General features: G+C 39.8%; 1 protein-coding gene across 1 annotated transcript in view; it reads right to left on the bottom strand.

The window, feature by feature from the left end:
- lcor (ligand dependent nuclear receptor corepressor) overlaps positions 1–24,301 on the bottom strand; it is a 74,380-nt gene that overhangs the window by 11,834 nt on the left and 38,245 nt on the right. The window contains exons 2-5 of the mRNA XM_005749594.1: positions 19,545–19,610; positions 12,591–12,670; positions 8,406–8,538; positions 46–525 (exon numbers count right to left, since the gene is read on the bottom strand). Coding sequence (XP_005749651.1) covers positions 46–525; positions 8,406–8,538; positions 12,591–12,670; positions 19,545–19,610 — 759 coding nt within the window. The remainder of the gene's footprint in view (positions 1–45; positions 526–8,405; positions 8,539–12,590; positions 12,671–19,544; positions 19,611–24,301) is intronic.

The raw sequence follows: 24,301 nt of genomic DNA, 5'->3' as shown, positions 1-24,301 counted from the left end.
GTGTGTGTGTGTGTGTGTGTGTGTGTGTGTGTGCGTTGCTCTCACCGTGCTGGCTGGGCTCTGGATCAGCCTGGTTCTTCTTAACGGTGAGGTCCAACGGGCCGTCCTGGTCGGCCATGAGAAGCTTGCTGAGGACGGGATTCTGTGCAGAGGCAGCAGCCGTACCTCCTCCTCCTCCCCCCCCACCATTACTGGCTCCCGTACTGTTGCTGCTCTGGGTGCAGGCGAGTGCTGAGGCAGCACCAGCGGAGGTGGGGCTGAAGCATTGTCCCGGGGTCGGGGATGGAGAGGAGGAGGCAGATGATGGAGGAGAGTTTGGCGCAGCCAGTGGCCCGGGCGGAGAGCTGGGGGCCGGGGCCAGAGACACCGCTTTTGGCAGGCTTTGGTCCTTCATGGTGCCGTTGGGCAGGGGCGGGTCGTCCTGAGTAGTTTTTGAGGTATATTCAGCAGCGAACTGGCGGATCATTCGCTGCATGATCTCACGAGCCACTAGAGGAATGTGAGGGTCTGAGAAACTTGGGAGGTCTGGAGAGGAACAAAACAGGAGAGCAAACATGTTAGCGTCCCGTCCTCCAGGAGTCTGCTCAGCCGATGCTGCTCTCAGCAGCTTATTTATACCATTTCATCCGAAAATGTAATCCTGATGCTTTGCTCAAATAATCACTTGGAATAAGGGCTTAAACCTGCCTATCGATGTTGGAAACACCATGATATCAGTTTGTGCAACAGATTACTGCTTGCCATTATTCAGCTGGGGCTTCCATAACAATTCCCTTCCCCAGGATTCCTTCTTGTTTTCAGTCTTACGCTCCACACTATGTCATCTCTAAACACTGTATTTCAGAGCAGTTTGTCCAGGATTTGATCTTGCAGCAGTGTGTTCACTTGAATATATTTGCGCAGGCAAACAGCCCACATGGTGCAGACACCACAGCCTCTCTATTCACAATACCAACAAGTATTTGATCTGTCACTTTGACAACAACATAAAATCAGCAGTTTTTATTTTTTGTGTAGTTTTTCATCAAACCCATATTTTGAATGATTTGGATTTTCAGCATCGTTTAACATTTGCTCTTTTTCTCCATTTTAGATCAAAACTGAATATTTTTGCGTTTTCTGATTTTAGATAAAATTAGCAATCTGAAGATATTGGTTGGAGCTCCTACAATCTTTATACATAATAATAATCTTCAAACATAATGTGTGAAAATACAAAATGCAGTGTTTAAATTATTAGTTCATTTATTAAAATGAAAAAAAAATTGACCCCATCCCAATTTCTTAGTTTAGATGGAACGGCACAATCAGCATGACAAGTTTTTACTTTACTTACTACAAAGTATTCTGCAAATGTTCCAGGTTTGGCAAATAGGAGGAATGATTTAATATTCTGAAAATCTGAAGCAACATTTATCCCCCAGACAACAACTCCTATCATCTACAACTTTACAACTGTGTTTGACAAAAATTAGTCAAATTGTACTTAAGGGTAGTCGAAATTATTACATGCTTGGGTTTCACCTCCTGTTACTGGTTTCTGTAAGATTAAGCAACACTAAATCAAACTAAATCATCTGCTTGAGTTTCTTTTTGTTTCATAAATAAGGGCATTTTGGCTTCCACATTTTTAAAAAATACAAAAATACTTGAGACACGAGTAAAACATAAATAAATAAAAAAATCCAGGTAGTGAAAGAAACTAGAAACAGAAGTCATATTTCTACCATATTAGTTTCTCATCATTGGCTCCATGTTAAATTTAGAACTGAATGTCCTGAGAGATCAGTCCCGTCACATCTTAAAGAACAAATAGTACCACATTATCCCAACACAGCACTTCTCCCTCCTCTCCTGGCAGCCTGGATACTTTTGGGATTAGGCTTCAAACTTTCCTTTTTGATAATGCTCATTGGCCCTTAGTTGTGCTGGGGACTTCCCATGGTGCACTGGGCATTCCTTGTCCACTTTTATGTCAGTACTGCTTATTATTAAATTTTGTCTTGTTTCTATCATAGGTTTTGTTTTTGCACTTGTTTCTCTTTGCCCTCTTCTATCTTGCTTTTCCCCACACCAAGCCAGGGAAGGCGGCTACTGCCTGGTCATGTCAGAAGTCCTGACTTCTGTTAAAAGGGAGTTCTTCCCTACTGTCGCCCAATGCTTGCTCATAGGGGGTTAATTTGATTCTTTCTAATATTGCAGGGTCTTTATGTTTCAATATAAAGCATCTTGAGGGCAGTTTCACTGTAAATTGACACTTTATATGAAATTAAACTGATTAAGAAAAATGACAGTTTCAAAGTCCAGCAAATATCAGAAGAGCAATTAGGGGGAAAAACCCAACGATTTCATAATCCAACTTTCTGTGACCTCCTGCTGTGACCAAACAAATCCACATCAAACACTGGTCACTGATCTCGCTGGTTAATACACACTCAACAAAGCAGTGACAATGACAACACTCGTTTGTTATTAAATCCATTAATCTGGCATTGTCCCAGATAAGTCAGCTCTACTTACTCCTTATAAGCAAAAAGTATATATTATTATGCAGATAAATTCACGCATGCCACTGAGTCAGAGCCCAAATCCTTCAAACAATACATTAGCCCAAAAAATGTAATCCTGTAGCTGTGCTGAAATAATCCAGAAATCACATGCACCGTACATACAAGATACACAACTACTAATCCTGCCTATTGAGAAAGGCACCAGTATACAACAGCTGCTAGCCATTGCCAGCCATTCATCAGATATTTGCTTTTTCAAAATCTAACCCTAATTTGTACAAGATGATTTTGAACTCCCTGCACTGTGTGATCCAAAGAAAAGAGCAGCAATTGCTGCACCCTGACATCTTGGTTGGGCTCTGGTAAAAGATATCAGTGAGCTGAGGTTATCAGCTGTTGATACACTAAAGACTACAAACATGGCTCCACTACTTCAGTGCAAAGGATGATACACCCATATTAGCTTTTTAAAAACAGTTTTTGACAGAACAAACATTCTGGTAAACACTTTGATCTTACATTTTAATTCTTAGGTTTTTATATTGATACAAGCTGCAAGGCTTTATAAGTGAAGCCACTGTACAGCTGTTTACCTAAACGTGACTAATGCCCAGGTCAATTAACTCAACATATTTTCATTCTTACATACAGCTCTGCTGTGTAAGTTCTAGTTTGGGTGCAAATGCTAAACATTGTTGGAGTGGCATGAGAGTGGGTTCATGGTAACGATCCGTGAACATTTACATCCACCGAGAGCTTCAAGGTCAACTTCTTGATTGGTTGACAAAAAGCTTTAGAAGTTAGTGTGCGGTGTATATGGTCAACGTAGATTAAGTACTGCATAAGGACTTAAAACATCATGTCACATCTGACCTCTGACCTCTCCTTCAACATCAACAGATTGATCTGAAGGTCAAAGTGATAATAATGGTATACAGAGGTATACACTATATGGTATACACTATATTACTTTTTTAAAATACATTTTTGTGACTAAAGACTTAAACAAATTTCACCAAACAATGAAATGAATGCAACACATGCAGTAAATCCACATAAATAACAACAATAATTACAGACAAAATTAGGTTAAGTGTATTACATTGATTTCAACAGAGCAAATAAAAAAACTTAAAAACAACCTTCCTGCACTACAAACTCCTTAAAGTACATTTAAAAAGAAGAAACTATCTACAAACACAACACTAATCCCTTAAAGGTACATACTGCCCTGAGAGCAAGCTACTCGGGTGGAGGTTTGCACTCTCAGAGCGCTGCATGTTGTTGCTAAACATCATTTTCTCTCATGATCCAAAATGACCACAGGCGCTGTCAGATCAGTGATTCTGTGCCTAACCGTGCTTGTGGATCTGTTACTGTATGAATGACTGTGTGTGTGTGTGTGTGTGTGTGTGTGTGTGTGTGTGTGTGTGTGTGTGCGCGCGCCACATCATGCCTATGCCTGTGGGACTGTTTTTCTGTCTAAATATAGCAGCTCCACAGGCATCTCTCCCTGTGTGAGTGAAGCCAGATTGATTGAGGCTGGGCACTGACTTGACAAACATCTGTTTCCTTCCTCCTGGAAAAAAAATTAAAAATACAACAGCTACAGTCTCCACCAGACTCAGTTCACCTCCGTCACAAAGCATCCACCTGCCTCAGGACAGAACATGATGTCTTCTTAATAAAAAGGGGATTTATGGCAATTCAGCAAATATGCAGATATTCAGTAGAAGGTGATTGTACTGACTGAAAGCTGATCATTTTAGGGTCTTTACCTTACAATACTAAGCAGCTTGAGGCAAGCTTGAAGCTTGTTGTCTACAGTTTCTTCATGTTTTTTTTATGTTATAGGGGAAATGCACATTAATTAAAACGAGCACTTAAGTCCATCATAGAAATATACCGGCTATATAGTAACGGTCATCTGGAGTCCCCGACAAGTGAACAGCCAACTTAAATGTAAAATCACGGCTCGACTTCAATGCTTGGTTCAACTTGTTTTAAGAATTTTTGGTCAACTAAATAAAATTTAAGTTACAATTGAATATAGATATTATTATTTCTGACAGCTGCAGCAGAGGGAAAACGTGGAGCAAAGGGCCAGCCAGCTGGGAGTCAAACTAGGAAGTGCTGAAGGAATTTTTGGCCATGTGATGTGGGTCCAAATTGTTTATCCAATGGCTCGATGCTTCAGTTAATTATTAGCAGATCATTCAGCGTGACTCCATTCACAACTGAAGACACAATAACACCGGGCAGTGAACAGAGTTTAAAGAAAGTGTAAGACAACAGCACTACAGCAGTAATTCCTGTTTTGTAGAGAGAGAGAGAAAGAGTGAAGAAATAAGAAAGTCTCTGATTGGACTGAGAGACTAACTGCGTGACCAAAGCGCTCCGCAGATATGGATCAGTTAATTTGATGGAGGTAGTCCAAGTATTGATGAAATCATGTCCACTTCTGGTTTGACATTAAACCTGTAAGACTGGTGCTGGGGCGAACATTTAGCTCAATGGGAACAGGGGAATAATAGCGCATACATAATGCCAGATATGCCCTAATGCATAATAAGTGACTTAAATCAGATGTGAGGAAAGAGTCAAATTGAAAATGTAAGAAACAGGGATTCTTGCAACAGTGCCTTTTACAGGAAATGACAGAGGAGGCCGGCTTAACATGTGTCAGATAATGGAGAATAGAAGCTCTCAAAGGTAACAAAAAGCACAAAACATTTTAACAGATATTCTATTTAAGCAGCAGCAACTCTGCGTTCACACTGCAGTATCAAGTGTCACACCTCAAATATTTGGCATCGTGTTGACAAAGATTTGACAACAAAAAGGCTGCATTAATTTTATTATCTGTGAAAAATATGATCTGCGCTGTCTCCTTTGAAGTGTGAACAAAGAATATTTAACCTTTTAAATGCTAAATACTTGAGATCTGTTTTTAGAAAAAATACATATTCACTCCTCATAAAGCTGTGTTCTTTGTACGTGAAAATTTGCGCTGTGACTTTTCTGAGATTAACCGAAGCGCTTGAACTCCTCAACTATCGAGCACCTCGACATTTTGGATAGTTTTTCATCCCACTGCATCTGCCTTAGTGTAAAGGTCATCAAGTGGATTCTTACATTTTAGCAAAGTCAGCAGTCTGAGCAGTTCTCCCAAACAAACATCAGTGTTACTTTTGAACCTTTTTGACACGTAGGGTTCTTTCCTTTTCATTACCCTTTGAGTGAAACGAATTATTTTAAACGTCACAAGAAAAATTGGATTTAATCTTGCACTTTTATCCCAAGTGTTACCGGCTATGATGGTTGATATCATGCAAACTACTGTTATTATTGGGTGATTCAAAAAGCTTATTTGACACAGACATACATTCAAAACTAATTTACTCACATTTGTTATATGGCTACTATACAACAGATGTGCAATAAAAAAAGTGATAAAGACTATATGAACTCCTCCCATGCTTAATAATCAGTGTCATGGACGACAGAGATGAATCCTAAATGGCCTAAAGAATAATCAGTCTCAGGATCTATAATACAGTGGAACCCCGACTTACGAAATTAATTCGTTCCCGAAGGTCTTTTGCAAGTCGAAAATTTTCGTAAGTCGAAGCACCCATCGCGCATTTTGACTGAGGCGATGCTGAACGATAGGCTATAGGCTGCTAACTAGAACAACAATACGTCGTTCAAGTGGAACAGCAAAGCGCAAGTACGGAAGCTAAGGGGTTGTCACATGATTTGGAAGGCATTGTAGGCTCAGCCAATCAGAGCCAGCTTATTTCGTTACTCGGGCATTTTGCTGTAACACGGGCAAAAATATTGCCATTCAGTGCCTTCGTAACTTGAATTTTTCATGAAACGGGGGATTCGTAAGTCAGGGTTCCACTGTAATTGTAAATTGGCTACTTTGCAGATTCCACCTATCGCATGTTACTTTTAGAACGTAGCTACCATGATAAACATGGGACCACTGTATAGATATTTTAAGGCTGTCAAACCTCTCACTATACACTGTATACTGTATACACTTTTCTCAGACAGGCATGAACATTTTCACACTTTTCTCTTGTAGAATGAAACCAAAGATCAAACCCTGTTTTCGGGTCAAGAACATGGGAATAGAGCAGCTGCCAGAGAATTTAACATTAATGAATCAATGGTACGGAAGCAGAGGAAGCAAGAAGAATGAGTTGAGTAAAGTTTGATTTATCTGACTGTTTTGTTTCGCTTAATGCGCCTTATAATCTGAAAAATATGTTAACTTCTACCTTCCTTTAGCATGTCCAGAAGAACAACTTTTTGTGTGCGATGGTTAGCATCTTCCTCTGCCTTTTGGGTGCTACCGCAGGTGCCTTTGACGGTGCAAAAATTTCGTGGCCATTGTTGTGTTTGTTGGGAGAAAACTTACAAACATACAGTACAGTACTTCAGAGTCACACTGCTAGTGATCGATTAGACAAGCTGAACGCATTCTGTACTGTACAGGAGACACGGCACGAAGGAGACTGATTGACAGTGGTCTACAGCCAATCAGGACGCAGAACACAATGTGATGTAAAAAAACCCAAACAAACAAAAAAAAGCATGCAAAATTGCACAAAAAAACTAATAGAAACAGCGAAGCCGCGAAAGGTGAACCGCGTTATAGCGAAGGACTACTGTATTGTAAGACCACATCAAATTCAGATGAATCCCCAAAAGTCCATGTGAAAAGTCCATTGCTAAATTCATGCATTTTTGTTATGACTGTTATAGTGATACTTTTTCTTAGGGGTGTATGTATGTGGCAATCAGCACTGATGAGTTCACCTATCTTATTTTGAAAGTATCCAACGTCCTAAATTCAGTACTAGTTTCTCACTGTAACACCAATGTGTAAAGTAACACTGTACAGAGCTTCCTGCATGGCCTCTCACAATAACCATGGCACTGTTAGCACAGGTCGAAAAAGTGGGTCAGCCTCTCTGGCCCATTTCTCAACCGGTTTAGGGTCTACCTGCAAGGCAGAAATGTCTTTGTCCCAAATGTGAAACTCTGACAAAGTTACATCTGGGATCCCTCTGGGATCAATCCCTGGCCCCTTTTTATTCCAGCTGTACTGTCATGTCATCAATGACACTCAGGCATTACACATTGCTCCCAAACATAGACTTGTACCCTCTCCAATTCAAGTCCTAATGCTGAGCATGATGGATAATTTCTACAAGAGCTATTTATTTTAGTTCCCAAAGCTGAGCTACAGAATGCAAAAGACATAGTTTAGCTATTTATGAATAAATTATTTTCCATTTGAGGAAAAGAGTTACATACAACTTGGTATTGCAACCAGTGGGTAACTGACCAACTTTCTGTGTTACAGGGTAAAGACTAACATTGCCTTGAACCATCACGCAAACATTCTTTATTTTTCTACTACACTGGGCCTTGATGCAGACTCTCAGTTTGTCATTTAAACTTTACTCTGATTGGCTACCCCTTAGAAATATGTTTAAAAACCATGCAGTTAAAGCTTATGTTCTCACAGCAAAACTTATGAATTTGAGAGGACAATACTAAGGGCATCAATTACATCATGACGACTCAAACGTAGAATAAAATGATCTAAAATAGAGTTTTAAAGCATGCATTTATGGACTACTTTCATATAAGCTAAAACATCATTATTTGAAACATGTTTAATACAAACAACCAGCAATGTAACATATATTGATGACAGAAAAAAGAAAATTTAAATGAAAATATATAGGAAAAGTATCATATTAATTCTAAAATAGACCCATGTTAAATTACTCTGGATATCCATGTCTAGACTGAATTTAATAAATGAATAATGACTGATGAAGAAATGACTAATGAAGGGTATGTATGTCGTACCTTTTCTGTGGAACACAGCATTGAGGAAGTCTTGAGCCTGTCTCTCCAGTCGGCTGATCCGAGACTGCTCCTGTTTGAAGTCTTCACACTCCGACAGCACGTGGCTGCCTCCACCGTTCTCCACGCTGTGCTCCTACACAGACAAACACGCAGAGACCAACGAGTGAGTAAAGGTTTAGTGTGAAAGAAACTAATACCCTCACACTACCACCACATTATGCCACTAGCATTTTTTCATTATGATTGTTTAAACATGTCCAGCTCTCAATGTCGACAATTCTCCGACAGTTCTGTGTCAACAGAAGATGGGTTGCACAGCGGGGACAAGCAGACTTCTCCATACGTTGGCCTTTTTTATTTATCTTGGCAAGCATAGTATGCATTTATATTGCATTTTCCTAGTCTTATTGACTACTGAAAATATTGCAGGGCAAGCCATACACACACACACACACACACACACACACACACACACACACACACACACACACACACACACGTTTTTATTAAGATGACAATAACATAACACTACAGGGAGAAGTGGTGGCAGGACACGTCTTCACTTCCCTACTCACTCACTCACTACTACTACTAATGGCTCAGCCGCTGTGGAGTAAAATTAGGATTTAAAAATTCAGTGGTTACCGGGTGATTGCATCAAATTTTTCTTATTTGACAAATGACTGCAAGTGGTTGAGCGTGTGGTAGCTTTAAATGCTGGGTGACCAAGGCAATCGAAACAACAAACAACCGTGGTTGACTTGGGAGTGACTGTCGTCACTCTCAGATTACAACATGTTTGCAAATAATTTTGCTCTAATTTAAGAGTGGCTATGTTACTGTGTGGCTGTTAAATCACCATCATGTAGCATCTACATCGCACTGAGTATTTCTTCTTCAGTCACCTTTCTCACTCACTGTGTGTTAATAGACCTCTCTCCCTTGAATCATACTTGTTATTAGTCTCTGTCTCTCTTCCACAGCATGTCTTTATCCTGTCTTCCTTCTCTCACCCCAACCGGTCCCAGCAGATGGCCCCGCCCCTCCCTCAGCCTGGTTCTGCTGGAGGTTTCTTCCTATTAAAAGGGAGTTTTTCCTTCCCACTCTTGCCAAAGTGCTTGCTCATAGGGGGTCGTATGATTGTTGGGTTTTTGTCTTTATGTATTATTGTAGGGTCTACCTTACAATATAAAGCGCCTTGAGGTGACTGTTGCTTCAGAATTTATCAGTTAATTGGTGTATTCTCACAAACAGATCACATGTGCTTGACCCCATTTAGTTGTAACTGAGAGCAAACTAATTTCTAATCTTGCATGTGATCTACAAACACTGTTTTCCCCAGTCTGACTGAAGGGAGCCTCTCTTTAATCCAAACCACTAACTTTTCCAGGATATCGAGGCCTTTAGATCCTTACAGTACAATAGAGAGGAAATTTGAGTGCATGTATGCGTCTGTGTGCATGAGTGGTAGGAAACAAAGGAACTTAGATGAGAAAAGCTTTCTCCAGTCTCTGTTCTCTTTATTTTAACCCCTCAGCTCTCTTTCTGCTGGTGGTTTGCATGGCTTCAGATCAATGAATCGATGGTTCCCGCCCACTGAAGCTCCTCTGGCATCTTGCAAACAAGCAGAGGGTAATAATGGCGAGACAGGGAGAGCACTTGAAACCCTAACATATTAATAAAAACCTGTATTTGAGCGTAGAAGACGAATGTAATTGAGGTGCCATGGTTTGCATTATGTGAGCGGCTAACAGTTATTGAGTATTTAGAAAATATGGTGGAAAAAATAAACCTTCTGGAAACCCTGCAAGGTTTTGTGTAATTGATTTTACTCCGATAACTGCTTCCGTTTTTTTATTCATATCTTATCTGTGATTATGCTATTACATGCACAAGTGAGCTCTGGCAACGCAGCTACTGTTAGCTACTGCTACATGGCTTCATGCGCAGAGAAAGGCAGAGGCCAATGGGGGCTCGGAGATGGTAGTGAGTGGTGGAAAAATGGGGATGTTTTTAGCAGACAGATGGTCGACCCTGGGGGTCGGACCAGGGTCAAGTTGAAAAACAAGCAACAATGTATGTCTGACAGAAGGACGCCCCCTCCTAACTTCCTTCCCTTCCTTGTTTATTCTCACATACCTTTCTTTCATACATGTGTCCACATATACATTAGGTCAACATCCCAAAAAGTACTTACCCTGAGCTAAATAGGAACAAAAAATAAAAAAATAAAACGAACAAAAACAAATGAAAAGACAAAAAGTCTGCTAATGAACACTGTGACAGGCATTAAAGCTATAAGATGATTTCTTATAAATTATTGTGCATATTTTAGGCTTCAGTGTCCCTCCCCAATCAACTGCCCTCATAGAAATGCATTCAAAAGCATATGATAATATTGATATGTTAATTAACACAACATATGTGACTCATCTCTTATTACAGCCTCCAGACTAACAAGTCGTTTCTACTTTCTTCTGATATTTAAAAAAGAATTTTTCTTTTCATCCACATCACCCCCTACGGTGTTTATAATGGCGACTGTGGTGATAAGAGAGCGGAGGCCACATGCAACAAGGGAGCCCATTTGGAATCATCCAGAGACTGTTGAGGGCCCCGTAGCATCCTTGCTCTTTTTGTTCCTCATTTTTAAGTGCAGCGGAGGGCGGTAACAATGAATGGCCGCAAAACACGAAGGCCTTCTGCACAGCAGAATGAGCAGAAGCACGATGAACACATGCTTGCATTTGTATATATTAAATAGAAGCTTGTCCAATAAACTCATTATTATTCTGTTCAGGATGCTTTTTGTTGGGCTAAGAAACTGTGAGGGTGTACCAGCATCTAGGCTACTGTGGGAGACCAACTAATTTACAATCATGTCAGCATCCTCCTCCTCCTTCCACACACACACACTCACTCACCTCCAAATCATTATGTCACAGTCCTTTTATAGGCTAAATTGGGGTCAAGACCACGGATGGTTAAACAACACAAATAACAAGTAGTGCACCAGGAGGAGGAGAGAGACAAAGATGTGGTATTTTTCAATAGAAAACTTAAAACTGGCAGTGAACTAAAATACAGAACACGTGGACAAAGAAAATGAGCTGCTTCATGAAAGTAACATAAGTGCTGTATCAGGCAGAGAGCAGTATTCACCTCTGTTAGCGACAATGTTAGCGAGGAAATAGCTAATTGAAACGCACATCATTTTTTATTTTTTTTAAATTTGTACAACACTGCAGTGAAACATTCCCCTTCTCTACACTCACAGCACGCATTCAGTGGAACATGTTGTTATACATTATTCAAGGCCTTTACATCTTATTTGTAAGCCTTAGATAATAAAAGTGTGTTCTAATACACATCTTATATTGAGGGCCGTTTAAAAATGTAAACGTTTTTTTCCTTTGGACAAAAGCTGCAATTATTAAGTTGGGTGCAGGGATGGTGGTGTGGTTTGCCTCACAGCAAGAAGACCCTGGGTTGAAACCCAGTGAGTTGGGGTTCTCTACAGGTACTCTGGCTTCCTCCCACAGTCCGAAGAAATGCATGGGGTTAGGTTACTTGGTGACCTAACCCCCATGTGTAAATGTAGCCGTCTAGCTCTATAACACCTGTCCAGGATGTATCCTGCCTCTCACACTATGACTGCTGGGATAGTCTCCAGCATCCCTTTGACTCTTAACTGGATATGTGGAAGAGAAAGGGTGGGTATTAAGTTATCTATTTGTATCTTGCTCTCCTAACTAATAATTAATGTGGTTAATTCCCAGTAACCACATCTATGAAAACAAATAAAAACTTAAAAAAATGTTTTCCTTTGCACTCAAAGTATGAAATAAATAAACCCAGCTATGCCACAGCACAATTACACAGTTAAACATTATAAAATGTAGCCCCCACCCATCACCCCCCATATTCTGTAGTCTGCTTATTCTTTGAAACAAATTGTTCAATCGAGTGTGCTGCTAAAAAGCTAACATTAGTTTATTCAGGTGAAAACAAAACCTAATGTAACTCCATATTATATAAAAAAAACCCTGCTCCATTTACATCAGGCACCTTCGTGTTGTGAGGTAAAAGTGATACCACCCAGCAGCTTCTGAAGAGTTGTGAAATCACAGCCATGTAATTAGAATGAGAGGGTCTTATCTAAAAGGGAGACTGAACTGCACCTACCTTGACTTTCTCACGTCTTAAGCAGCAGAAGAGACAGTTTTCATCAAAGGACCAGTCAGACACCTCCTCTGGCTCGCAGTCTGCATGACAGAAAGTATGCAATTAATGACTAACTCAAACTCCCATAATGCTCAGGATCTCATAAGTTGACTGATGTGCTACCCGGGAGCAGAATCTGTTAGTGTAACAGTAGAAACAAAGAGCAAAACAACGTGGTGAAGGTTTATTGTGTGTTTTACTTGATTTGCAAGGCACTACTACAATTATTCAGTTTGAATATCCAGGTGCAGATCATTAGCGAGGTGTATATGAATCGAGGGAGAAATCCAGACTGATAAGCCGAGAGAGACTGACAGCTCAGGGACCACCACCCAGATCAACAACAGCAATAAAGTGATTCACTTTTAATTACAGTGACTGACTAAATTCCAGCGATTCAGTCCACAAGCATGCTGTGTAAAAATGAACCACACCTGTGACTGACAGATAAGCTCAATCAGGTATCAGGCACATTATTGCCTTAAACCTCCAAAAGCAGCGTGGACGTCTTTGTGCATATATCTGGATCAGTTTGAGAGATTCACGCCCTGAAGCCGTCTTCACAAAGAATGTCCAATTTCCAAAACTGATTTCTCTTAAATGTGTTTTTCTGGATGACAAAGTTCACTGGTGTCTCCTTGTAGTTTTATGAGCTTCATATCATTAAGCCAAAAATCCTGACAGACTCTCCGCCTCTGCAGGTGTTTTACTCTGCTCTAAATTCACATTTCAAAAGAGAATGTAACTGATCAAATACACATGAGCATTGTGGGCAATTAAGAGAACCACAAAATCGCATTTAAAGCAAATCTGAGCAGCTAAAGATATATTTCTACACTTGTATAGAAATATAATGCATTTCTCTACTATAAATGCAAATGTGTCAACACAAAAATTTATGTTTACAGAAAATTCTGGTTGCAAAAATGGCGACGTGTGTAAACACTCTCATATTTATACAGAACAAATTAGCTGCATGTTACTATTACTTTTCACTTAACATTTATAATTAATTATTTGCTGTTGACTAGTTTTACTTTTTGTTGTTGTTGTTTTGTTGTTCTGTGCACAGAATGGGCAGATATTACTGGGTGTGTGGTTCTGATCTCATCTCAGGCTGATGGAGAGGTGGAAGCTGAAATCAAAATATCAAGTTTTGTAATTTTAAACATGTATGACATAAACCATAAAAGCTCCATATAATCCAATTAAAAACAACAACAACCTCTGATCAGTGGTTTCTCATATCAATAATAATCCTGTGATTGTCCTCTTATGATTAAATGATGATTGATTTAGATGATGTCAGCAGCAGAAATACATTTTTTACCAACATAGCACCTTCTGAGCTGAGGACACTGGCTACAGCTGAGCTGTTGCCATGGTATTACACCTCCATTTAAAACCATATATATATATAGGAGGGAAAAGGAGGGACGAGTCAGCTCCACAGAGAGACAGAACAATATCAGAACATCCTGTGAACATGAAGTGTGTGCCAATTCAAAACTTCCCATCTCCAAAATGACACCTTTTCAGCAACTAAGCAAACACCCTGAATCTCAGGTGAAAGTGCTTCACAAAGTGTTACGCCGTGAGAATTTATTCCTTAAACTGTGAAAATCTGATAAATGTAAGGTGTATGATGTTCATTTTAACATCACACAGGGATGCCTGAAGTTCTGCTGTGATATATCTGTAGCACAAACTGCTTTGCTTTAATGCATTTGTTTCCATATGTATAGGAATGCCCTCGGTCTCATCAAACAACTCGATATTTCTTGTTCTTGATTCATTTGGGGTTTTTTCTTCTCGCGTCACTATTACCCAGTCATTTCAAGACATAAAGCAGTAAAATCTCTGTTTTTATGTAATTTCCTTTATTGTACAGTATTGTCCTTAAAGAAAGAAAAAAACCTTCATCTTTTGCAGTTTTAGAAAAATAGCAGGATTGAACCACCTGATTTATGATTTATTTAATGAAGAGCAACATTTAAAAACAAAAACAAATCAAAAAACAGTAGAATATTAAAAAAATATGTTGATGCTCATCTTTACTGCTGCATTTAACACATACAGAAATGTAAATATATACAGTCCACTCTGACATAATAAAGAAACCATTTGTACATGACCTGAAGCCATGTTCAGCAATTCTACCCTGTCCCGTCTTGTTACTGTGATGACCCCTCCCCACTCTGTTTGTTCGTGTTTCTGTGTGGGAGGAGGGCAGAGTAGCAGAGGTGGGTCCATAGGGGAGCCACACCTGGCACCGCTCCAGTGACTGCTTTATCAGAGGGCCGGGTTTGCACAATCCATCTCTCTTCTCCATTTGTTGGGTTTATGGCTTGCATGCATTTCCACTCATCCTTGCACTCTTTACACTGCTGATACAGATAATCTACATTTTATTCACAGTAAGGTCAATTTGATTAAAGGAATCGTATTTATTTCAATTTCCTTCTTTGTGTCGACTGTGAGCTGGCATACGTGCTGGGAATAGATGTTTCTGCAACAAGCTAATATCGGCAACTGTGTCCATCCATGCCTTTAACTTTCTATCTTTTTTTTTCTTTTTCCTTGTTTGCCATTTATGAGCATGAAAAGAATAATAAAAGAAAGAACGGAAAATCTTTATATTTATATGGATATTTACAGGATACCTTTGTTCTGAACAAGGAATTTAATAATCCCAAACATGAAAAACAATAATATTTAAGCTATAACTGTGAATATATTATTAACTTGTATTTTTTTCACATTTATAGTTTGACAATAACTGAAAAACAAAGCAGGGGCGCACATATAAAAAGAGCACAATGTACAAAATAATAGCAAATAAGGCATGAAAACAGAGCACACGAGGGCAGGCGGGCAATGGCAAGTGACAAGCAGATGACATTCCAGGAGTTTTTGTTTGTTTCTTTGTGCCATACCATGACCTTCCATTACTTTGTAATATTAGAAAATCAATAATCCAATTTGTTTGAGTTGTATAATCCCTTACAGTGAACATCAAGTCTGCAATCAGTTTTGTAAAAGCTATATTATTTGTTTTGAGGCGACGCAAAGCACTCCCTTTGCACTTGATGCCTCGGTGTAATCGATTACAAAGAAGGTTTAAAAATGGATTTTCACGCTGCGCTGTACTGAACAAGACAACAGGCTGCCAAAAATGAAATATCTGAAGATGAAAATATAACCAATAGGATTTGGAGTTAAAGAGTAACTAAATCCCAACCGCTGCTTTTCTGTCCCCTCTGGCTAACAGTTTAATCTGCTTCACCTCGCGATCACACCCTACAGCACAGTAAGACACACAAGTAAGATCCGGTCAGGAGGAACACCAGCATGCTTCTTTAAGAAGAACCTGTTCAAATCCTATAAATAGGGTCTGCTAGTTTTCCCCTTTTTTAAAGTGTGTGTGCAGATATGTGCCTGAACTCTCCAGCTTCCCATCATTTTCCTGCGAGACGTGCAGACGATTCAGCTACTACTCTCTTGGTTTCTTTGTGCATCTCTGTCTCCGGGGCAGGAATGAAAAAGGTCAAAGGTGAGCTGTGCTTGAACCCCGTGGTTGTGCAACTTACAGTATCCCTGGGAATGCGCCAATTAAGCTCCAGTCCCACAGCTAGCTTAACCCCCACCCCACCCTAACAGTATTCAAGGTATTTGTGAGTGTGTGCAAGTAGTAAACACAAAGGCGATACTGGCACAGTTTAGAGGAAGCTTTCAGTGTGTGTGTGTGTGTGTGTGTGTGTGTGTGTGTGTGGGGCCCTGCTCAGCTCTCGGCTTGTTTACATGCACATAATCAGCTCAGCATACCTGAGCCTGAGCAGCCTGCTTTCGTAAACGTGAAAACTGAGAAAATGCAGGTTTCTTTGAGATTAAGAGATACACGGTTTCCAAGCTACCGCAGATGTGATTTCTCTGTAATGTACATCTATGCTGTTTAACGTGAGCTTGTATATCTTTGCATATCTTAGTGTATGCCCCTCAGCACCCTGCATAATTATGTTTATATGTTTGGTTTTGTGGACAAGATTACAGCGAACCACTGACCAAAAAACAGGAAAAAAACATGGAAGCAACTATTGCAATCATCAGACTTCAGCTTCACTTGCTCTGAATCACGTAGCAGCGCCTTCTTTCTTAAACAGACCTTTAACATTTCTGACATTTTGATCGCAGGCTGAGAAAGTTTTCTGCGCCCACAGGACTCAAATCAGTAAATATATAACTCTAAATTGAAAGCTGGCTGACTTCAGCTTTAAACAGAAAGTCTGGGAAACACAAAGGAGGGTGAGGGCCCTTTGAGGGAAAAGAATTCATGAGACAGCATTTTGTTTGGGGTTTTTTTCCTCTTCAAGTCACAAAGATTAACTTTTGCTAGGCGTTTCTGTTTTTACGTGAGGGATGCTTCACTGCTGCCTCATGTGCCACCTTTACTTGGGAGACAATGTATATATGTGTGTATGTAACGCATGATTGAAAATGGCATGCCCGAAATATTCCAAAAATGCTTTAAGTTGGTGGGGGATGGGTCACATGACACCAGAACGCCATGTTGACCTTGTTTTTTCTGAGAGTGCATGTGAGAGAGTGAGCCGGGCAGCCTTCCTTCGCTTTAGTCACGTGATATTTATGAGAACATGTAACAATTGGGTTTTGCTGATGTAAAAACTAATTTTGTAATTCCTATAAGTACTGTGAGTGTTGTGCATGGGGGAAGAGGCACAGATGATAGAATACCTGAATGCAAACACACCACCTGTGTTTATGGCATCCTGAGTTTCAGAATGTGAATGAAAGCAGTCATCACACAGACAATGCTGTGCAACCACAAATATACTTCATAAATTTACATATGCACTGGGGTTCACCAGTTTGGATGACAGACTGGGGAACCAGCATATGATTGAGCGCTGGAAAATGTGTACACTGTGATTGTTTAACGCTTCTTCCACTAAAGCAGGGGTGTCAAACTCCAGGCTTCGAGGGCCGGTGGCCTGCAGGTTTTAGATCTCACCCTGGGTCAACAGACCTGAATCAAATGATTAGTTCATTACCAGGCCTCTGGAGAACTTCAAGACATGTTGAGGAGGTAATTTAGCCATTTAAATCAGCTGTGATGGATCAAGGACACATCTAAAGGCTGCAGGACACCGGCCCTCGAGGCCTGGAGTTCAACACCTGTACACTCAAGGCAGGTCTGAAGGAAAAAGGTGGTCAAACCTAGTGCTAGTAAAGCATACCTAATAAAATGGCATCTAATTCTTTGTGGCATAGATTCGACAAGGTGCCGGAAAGATTCCTCAGATGTTTTGGTCCACCTTGACTTGACAGCATGACACAGATCTGCAGATCTATTGGTTGCTCATCCGTGATGCAAATATCCAATATTACCAGATCCCAAAGGGGCTCTACTGTAGTTCTGATCATTCAAGTAACTGGTTTTAGATTATGTGAGCTATGTGACATGGTGCTTTATTATTATAAGCAGACATCAGGACATAAAGGGACAGACATGGTGAGAAATACATTCATGTAGACTGTGGCCTTTAAATGATGCTCAGCTGGTAGTAATACATGTGAATAAAAAAATCAACATACATAAGAGATAAAGACAATGGCTCTGCTGTAACTTGGGCTATATTTATATGCAAAGTGATCACTCAGGGAAAAAGCAACAGAAGATGCTGCGCTGCTCTCTGGAACTCTCTGAGGCCTTGCTAATCACTCACCAAATAAGCACAGCAAAGAGGGAGGGCTGTTCTTGTGTCTGTAGTTTTTCTACTCTCCTTTTTTTTGATGGATTCATTTGGGAAAAAGAGATTGTGCCGAAGGGATATAAACAATAGCTAAATCTTCTAACAAAATTTGAAGAGGCGAATATTTGAATATTCTACAACTAAAAGCATCTAAGATGACAGAAGAAAAATCTCATAAAGGTTCAAGTAAAGGTCAAAAGACCTGGCATGTTGGATTTTATGAAAAAGAGGAATGACTGCATACACCATAATATTATTTTTATATTTTAATACAGATGTGCAGATCCACATTCAAGTCAGCAGGTAACATGAGGACACATCTGCAGGGTGGTGCTGATCTGTGACATCAGCTGTGTGATTCAGACCGAGCCCTGTTTCTGCTGCTCGTGCTCTCACCGTGAATGCAGTCGTAGCAGATGCATTTAAGTCACTATTTTTTTGCACTGTATTTAGCCGTTTACCAGCTCTTCTAGCATCAGACCATTAGAGAGCAGTGAGGGCCTCATTACCAGAGAAACCATCAAGCTCAGCTGGTCCAGGCTGCCAGTTTTTGTCCTTCTCCAGCTCTGTTTAGTGACATCTGGCCTGTATAAATTAAAGGCTATTGTATGAATTAATCATATTGTTTTGTATTCTAAATGCTTTCTGCAGCAGCGTCACTTCTGTAGGCAATAAATGTTTTAAAGTCAGATCAATGGGGAGATGCTGTGTCGCTCATTGTCATGTCAGTATATATTTATTGAAGGTCCACAGTGTCTCTCACGCTGAATAACACTAAGCTAAATTGAGAGCTGAGCTCCTGCTGTATGTACATGTCTATTGGGTTTTTTTTAAACAGAAATATGTAAAAGCTCTCCAGAGCACAAGATGAAAATGACTTTAGTCCTTCCAAACAACATTGTCACTGATAAAAAAGATTTATTTTATTTTTCTCTCAATAAATATCCATTTTGTTGTTTTGTTTATTTCATTTTATTAAAGTTCCCATTTTTTCCCCTCACAGTTTCATCACGTGTGTGTTACTTGGTACGTCAGCTGCCAAAGACTCGGTAGGACAGACTGCCATTTGCGTTGCTAACTATGGTCGGTGCGTTTGTATACAGTTGTATTTGCAAATGCTGATTTGTTTGTTTTGCATGTTTACCTTGGAAAAGGGTGATGTCTTTGACTAGTCCCGGCCCAAACAAGCCTTCCAAGATGCTTTCAAAGCCTGTGAAAGACAGACAAGATGTGACGTTAATGCCAGCTGACACAGTTCCCATCGAAACAACTAATGGCAGCGACCAAAAATACAGCTGCGTGGAATAAAACAATCGTTCTTTTAAGGAGGAAATGTGATGACAACGTGCTTTTCTCCTGGGATAGATTTCTGCTGATGCACAAAAGAAAGAAAAAGCGATATAATAATAAATGTGGGAAAAAAACTATTTAAATGAAAATGTAAAGATTTAGCAATATATTATTTTATGTGTGCACACAAATATGAAAATATATTTGTATACGCACACACACAGAATGATGTTAGAGCACAAAAACAAAGGCCTTTCGGTCACACAAAGAGTTAAATATCTACAAAGATAAGGCTCAGTGAGCACTTATTACATATACACACACAATAAAAAGAAAAGACACACACACACAAACACACACACTTTCTTTCTAGCTCTTAAAGCAAATGAGCGATTTACCTCTAATACACCAAGCTAATGTCACTCACTTTTTATTAACTGTAAATACCCCCGATGTGGTGTTGCCAAGCAACAGCACACAAAAAAACCCATAAATACGTATTGTAATTTTCAACCTGACCACCCCCCACCACCACCTCCACCTTTCTTCTCTCTTTCCTCCCCCCAACCCATCCTCCACTAAATGGAAACAGAGGCAGACGGAGAGAAACGGAGACAAAGACATATGTGTGTTTAAATGTGTGTGCATTTTGAGCAGGGGATGGAAGGGTTGGAGGGGTGCGTGCAGGACGCTGCATGCACTCACACACGAACACAGTTCAAGTGTGGCCACTTCGCTCGGTGCTGAAGATGACAGTCTGAGGCCATGCTTCTTTACTCGCAGGAATAGCAGAGACTGAAAAACCAGAGCCTGCATGGAAATGTATTTCTGTTATAAAATCATTACAGTCAGCAGCAACACTTCAGCTCCCACAGCACCAACACTATAAGCAACCAATATAGGAAAGAGGTCAAAGATTCAAGGATTGCAGCTGCATTTTATAGGTTTCAATCCAATGTGGAAGAAACGCAGTTGGAATGGATCTGGTTTGATTTTGCTCTTATTTTTGTTTTGCCGTAATTAATACACGACACGAGACAGCTGGTTTTCAACTTCTAGACTATCTGAGCACACTGGTTTCAAACTGTGACCGCAACAATAGCGGTCAGCTTTAATCTGACGGTGTATCTATCAAACACTGTATTTATTTCCAGATGCTTTTCAAGTCCCTTTTTTTTCATTTTCACCATGAAAATTTGACTTTATACGCTTGGTTTTAAAACAATGAGCACATTACTGATTATGCGCTTAGACGTGCAGGAACACTGAAAAAAGTGTGTGAAATGGTGTGTGTTTGTGAAAGAGATACAGAAAGAAATCCCTCATTATCTGTCCCTTACTCTCCAGGCTTGTGTTGGCCTACAGCCAGATACAAATGAACTTGTGCGTATGTTTTAATTTCCAGAAACATCTGCCATGTGGTGACACAACAACACATACAGAAATATTACTCAGGACGTTTGTCTGGCAAAATCCAGCTCAGGTTGAGTTTAAAATTAAATAACATGATAACTACTGCAACAACTCCAGCATCATCTATTTAACAGGTCCTCCCTTATCGATAAATACACAGCTACTTTATATAATCTATATAGATTACAGCACTAGATTAGAAACAATTCAAGTAGCATCAAACCAAATGTGTTCAATTTTTAAGTTAATATTTTTAATGAAGTTAGTATTTTATAGTTGCTATTCACATGGATGGTATTGATTAAACCTATTGTGATGGGCACTTTTTTATATTTTGCAAAACATGTTGTATGAAAACACATCCACCTACCCAGCTTACCACACACCCGCACATCACAGTTCCCTTAAACCTGCACATGCAAAATTCATGCAACCAACAAAGACGGCTTTGATAACAAAAAAACAGAAGCTTCAAAGAATTTTCAAAAGCTTCAATTTTTTCTCCTTCCTCTCCAGCTGGCAATGTGCGCAGAAACACAGCTCTCCTTTCAAGCTGGGGGGATATAATTAGGGTTGCAGCGCTGCATGAGAAATCAGCGCTGAAAGTCAAAATTACTGAGCTGCTGCTCTATTTGGCCCATAAGATGGTGAGTGTTTAAAAGGTACAGTCAGCCGCAAACGCTTCTCTGACAGAAGCCCGGGTAGAGTAGAAGATGACTCCCCCGAAGGCCAAAGCCATGATTGGACACATGAGATTGGGGATGCGATTGGGCAAAATGAGATTAGGGGCTGTGATTGGCTAGATGAGATAACGGTGACAAAGTCTCTTGAGCCACTGGCAAAAATCTCCAGAAATGTAGGTCAGTTAGTGAACACACACACTGCTGGTCCAAAAGCAGTCACACATGACTTAGTAGAAAGAGACCACACACACAGACACACACACACACACACACTATGGCATCCGGGACTGTGTCATTGTGTTATGCAAAAATACATGTGAATATAAACTCTCTTCCTCTTTCTCTCGCACACAAATCTTTAAAATCTCCACTGTGCCACTTCATTTCACTTCACTGTACAGCAGCACAGCTGAGAGGAGCATGACCAAAACTGAGGCACATACACAAAAATGCACACATGCACAGAATCAGCAGACATCAAGCTGAACGGTGTGCATTTCGGTGCACATGACGAGCAATTGTGGCAAATATGTGAACAAATGACCGATGCAGTGAAGCTGCTGCACATGCAGGGTATAACACACACAGCACTTTAAGGATAAAGAAGAAGTGGATGATGTAGACATACATGCTCGGCAACTTTACACTAGGAGCCATTATTTTTTTAATGAAAGCTTTGGCATTTTATGGTATGCTTACGAGTTAATGAAAGCGGACAGAAAATATGATAACCCCACACTCTATATAATAGATGGATGTAGCCACATAATGCCTGCCACCATTTTGGAATCTTGGAGCTAAAAGCTGCCATATTTAGACTAGAAGATGCTAATCAACTAATGCTAGCAAGCTTCGTTAGCTGCAAGTTATTATGAAGGCTGGAAACTCTGCAGAGACCAAAGCTTTTGTTCGTAACAGACAGACTTCCTCAAGGCTGAAAGGAGGCTCACTTTGGGTTATTAGATGAACTGCAGTTTTGGCATTCATTCACTAATGTTTCTGCTTGGCGTTAACCAGATTTGGACCTTTTTAAAAAAAAAATATTGTGTGGATATATCTCTTAGGAAAACACCATCAACATCAGATTGGTAAAAGTCTGCCTCTTGGTGCTCTCACAGCGCTGCTTTGTATTTGTCAAGAGCAATGAAGCAACTAAAAAATTCACTCAGGGTGTGCTTGTCAAATCAAAGCACACCCAAACGTGTAAAGAAACAACATCTCTCAAATTTCCAACAGCCAAAAGGAAAAAAAATGAACATGACCCTGAAGGAAGTAGTGCAATCAATCTGAGCAGGAAGCAGAGAGGGGAGCAAACAGGGATTGGGTTAAGCAGCACAGAGGAACCAACGCTTGACTTTCGTGTGAACACTGGATGCACACTATATATAGTTCTGTATGAACATTAATAATTCATTGTGACCAAAGCCTTTAGAATAAGGCCCCTTGCCTGGTCCTGATCAAATCAATACCTAATTAACCCTAACAGCTGTAAGGAGTGCAGGTATGTGGTCTCCTAGAACTGTTTATAGCTGAAAGCCTGGCTGTAATAGAGAGGGTTAGGGAGGAGGAGAGATGGATATGGTTGAATAAAAAAAGGAAACATGAATAATATCACACAGTTTCAGACAATCTTTCCAGGAGACATTAATTGTGGTGTTGTAGGGTTGACATTTACAAAAGTTACAAAAAAATGGTCCTGGTAGAAATTCTTAATCCAAGTCGAATAAATCCAGGGTCATGAAAATGAGACAATACATGGGAGTGCAAACTGGAGGGAATAACTGAGCATCATTTACTCCTCCTAACACTCTAATAAGCTAGGGTTTCAATTTCTTTACAATTTTTTTTTATCCCTGCAAGGTCATTACATCCAAACCATAACCCTATAAAATCAGAATATGTCCTTTTCCCCCTTAAATCTTAGCAAGAACAAGAACAAGGAAAATAATCTTTCTAACTGACACATATTTTAAACCATTTCAGTTGTTTTGACTTGGGCCTTCAGTATTTAACCCTTTAAAACCTGCAACATGAAATAACTGCCAGAAATCTTTAATTATTTGATAATGGAGTGTTTGTTGAACCTTTAGGCAAAATATATAAAAGATATATTATTTTTAATCTGCATATATGAGTTTTAATTTGTATCACATTTACAATTTAGTCATTAAAAATCTATCATGCAATTTATATCGTTTTTTGAGGGTAAAAGAGAAGTCTCAAAAACTCATAAAAACGCATGTATTAAATATGCTTGGCTTTAATTTTTGGCCTCTAAATACATATCCAACACTCTTTGATGATAACCTGTTGACACCTGTAAAATAAACGTACAGAAGTCAATCTGTGAGAATTATTCTGACGAGGCCGTCTTCAGTCACGCTGATCCTGTTTCTGGAACAAGCTGCTTGATGATTCAAAGTCCATGACAACTGTTACTCTCAAAAACTTCCATATTCTCCCACACCTGTAGCTAATCGCTGTGTGTGTGTGTGTGTGTGTGTGTGTGTGTGTG

This window comes from Pundamilia nyererei, unplaced genomic scaffold (assembly GCF_000239375.1).
Source record: "Pundamilia nyererei isolate P.nyererei 1_Seehausen unplaced genomic scaffold, PunNye1.0 scaffold00250, whole genome shotgun sequence".
In the NCBI taxonomy this organism is placed as follows: domain Eukaryota; kingdom Metazoa; phylum Chordata; class Actinopteri; order Cichliformes; family Cichlidae; genus Pundamilia; species Pundamilia nyererei.
Note: the sequence above shows the minus strand (reverse complement) of the source record. Positions and strands in the feature narration are given on the sequence as shown.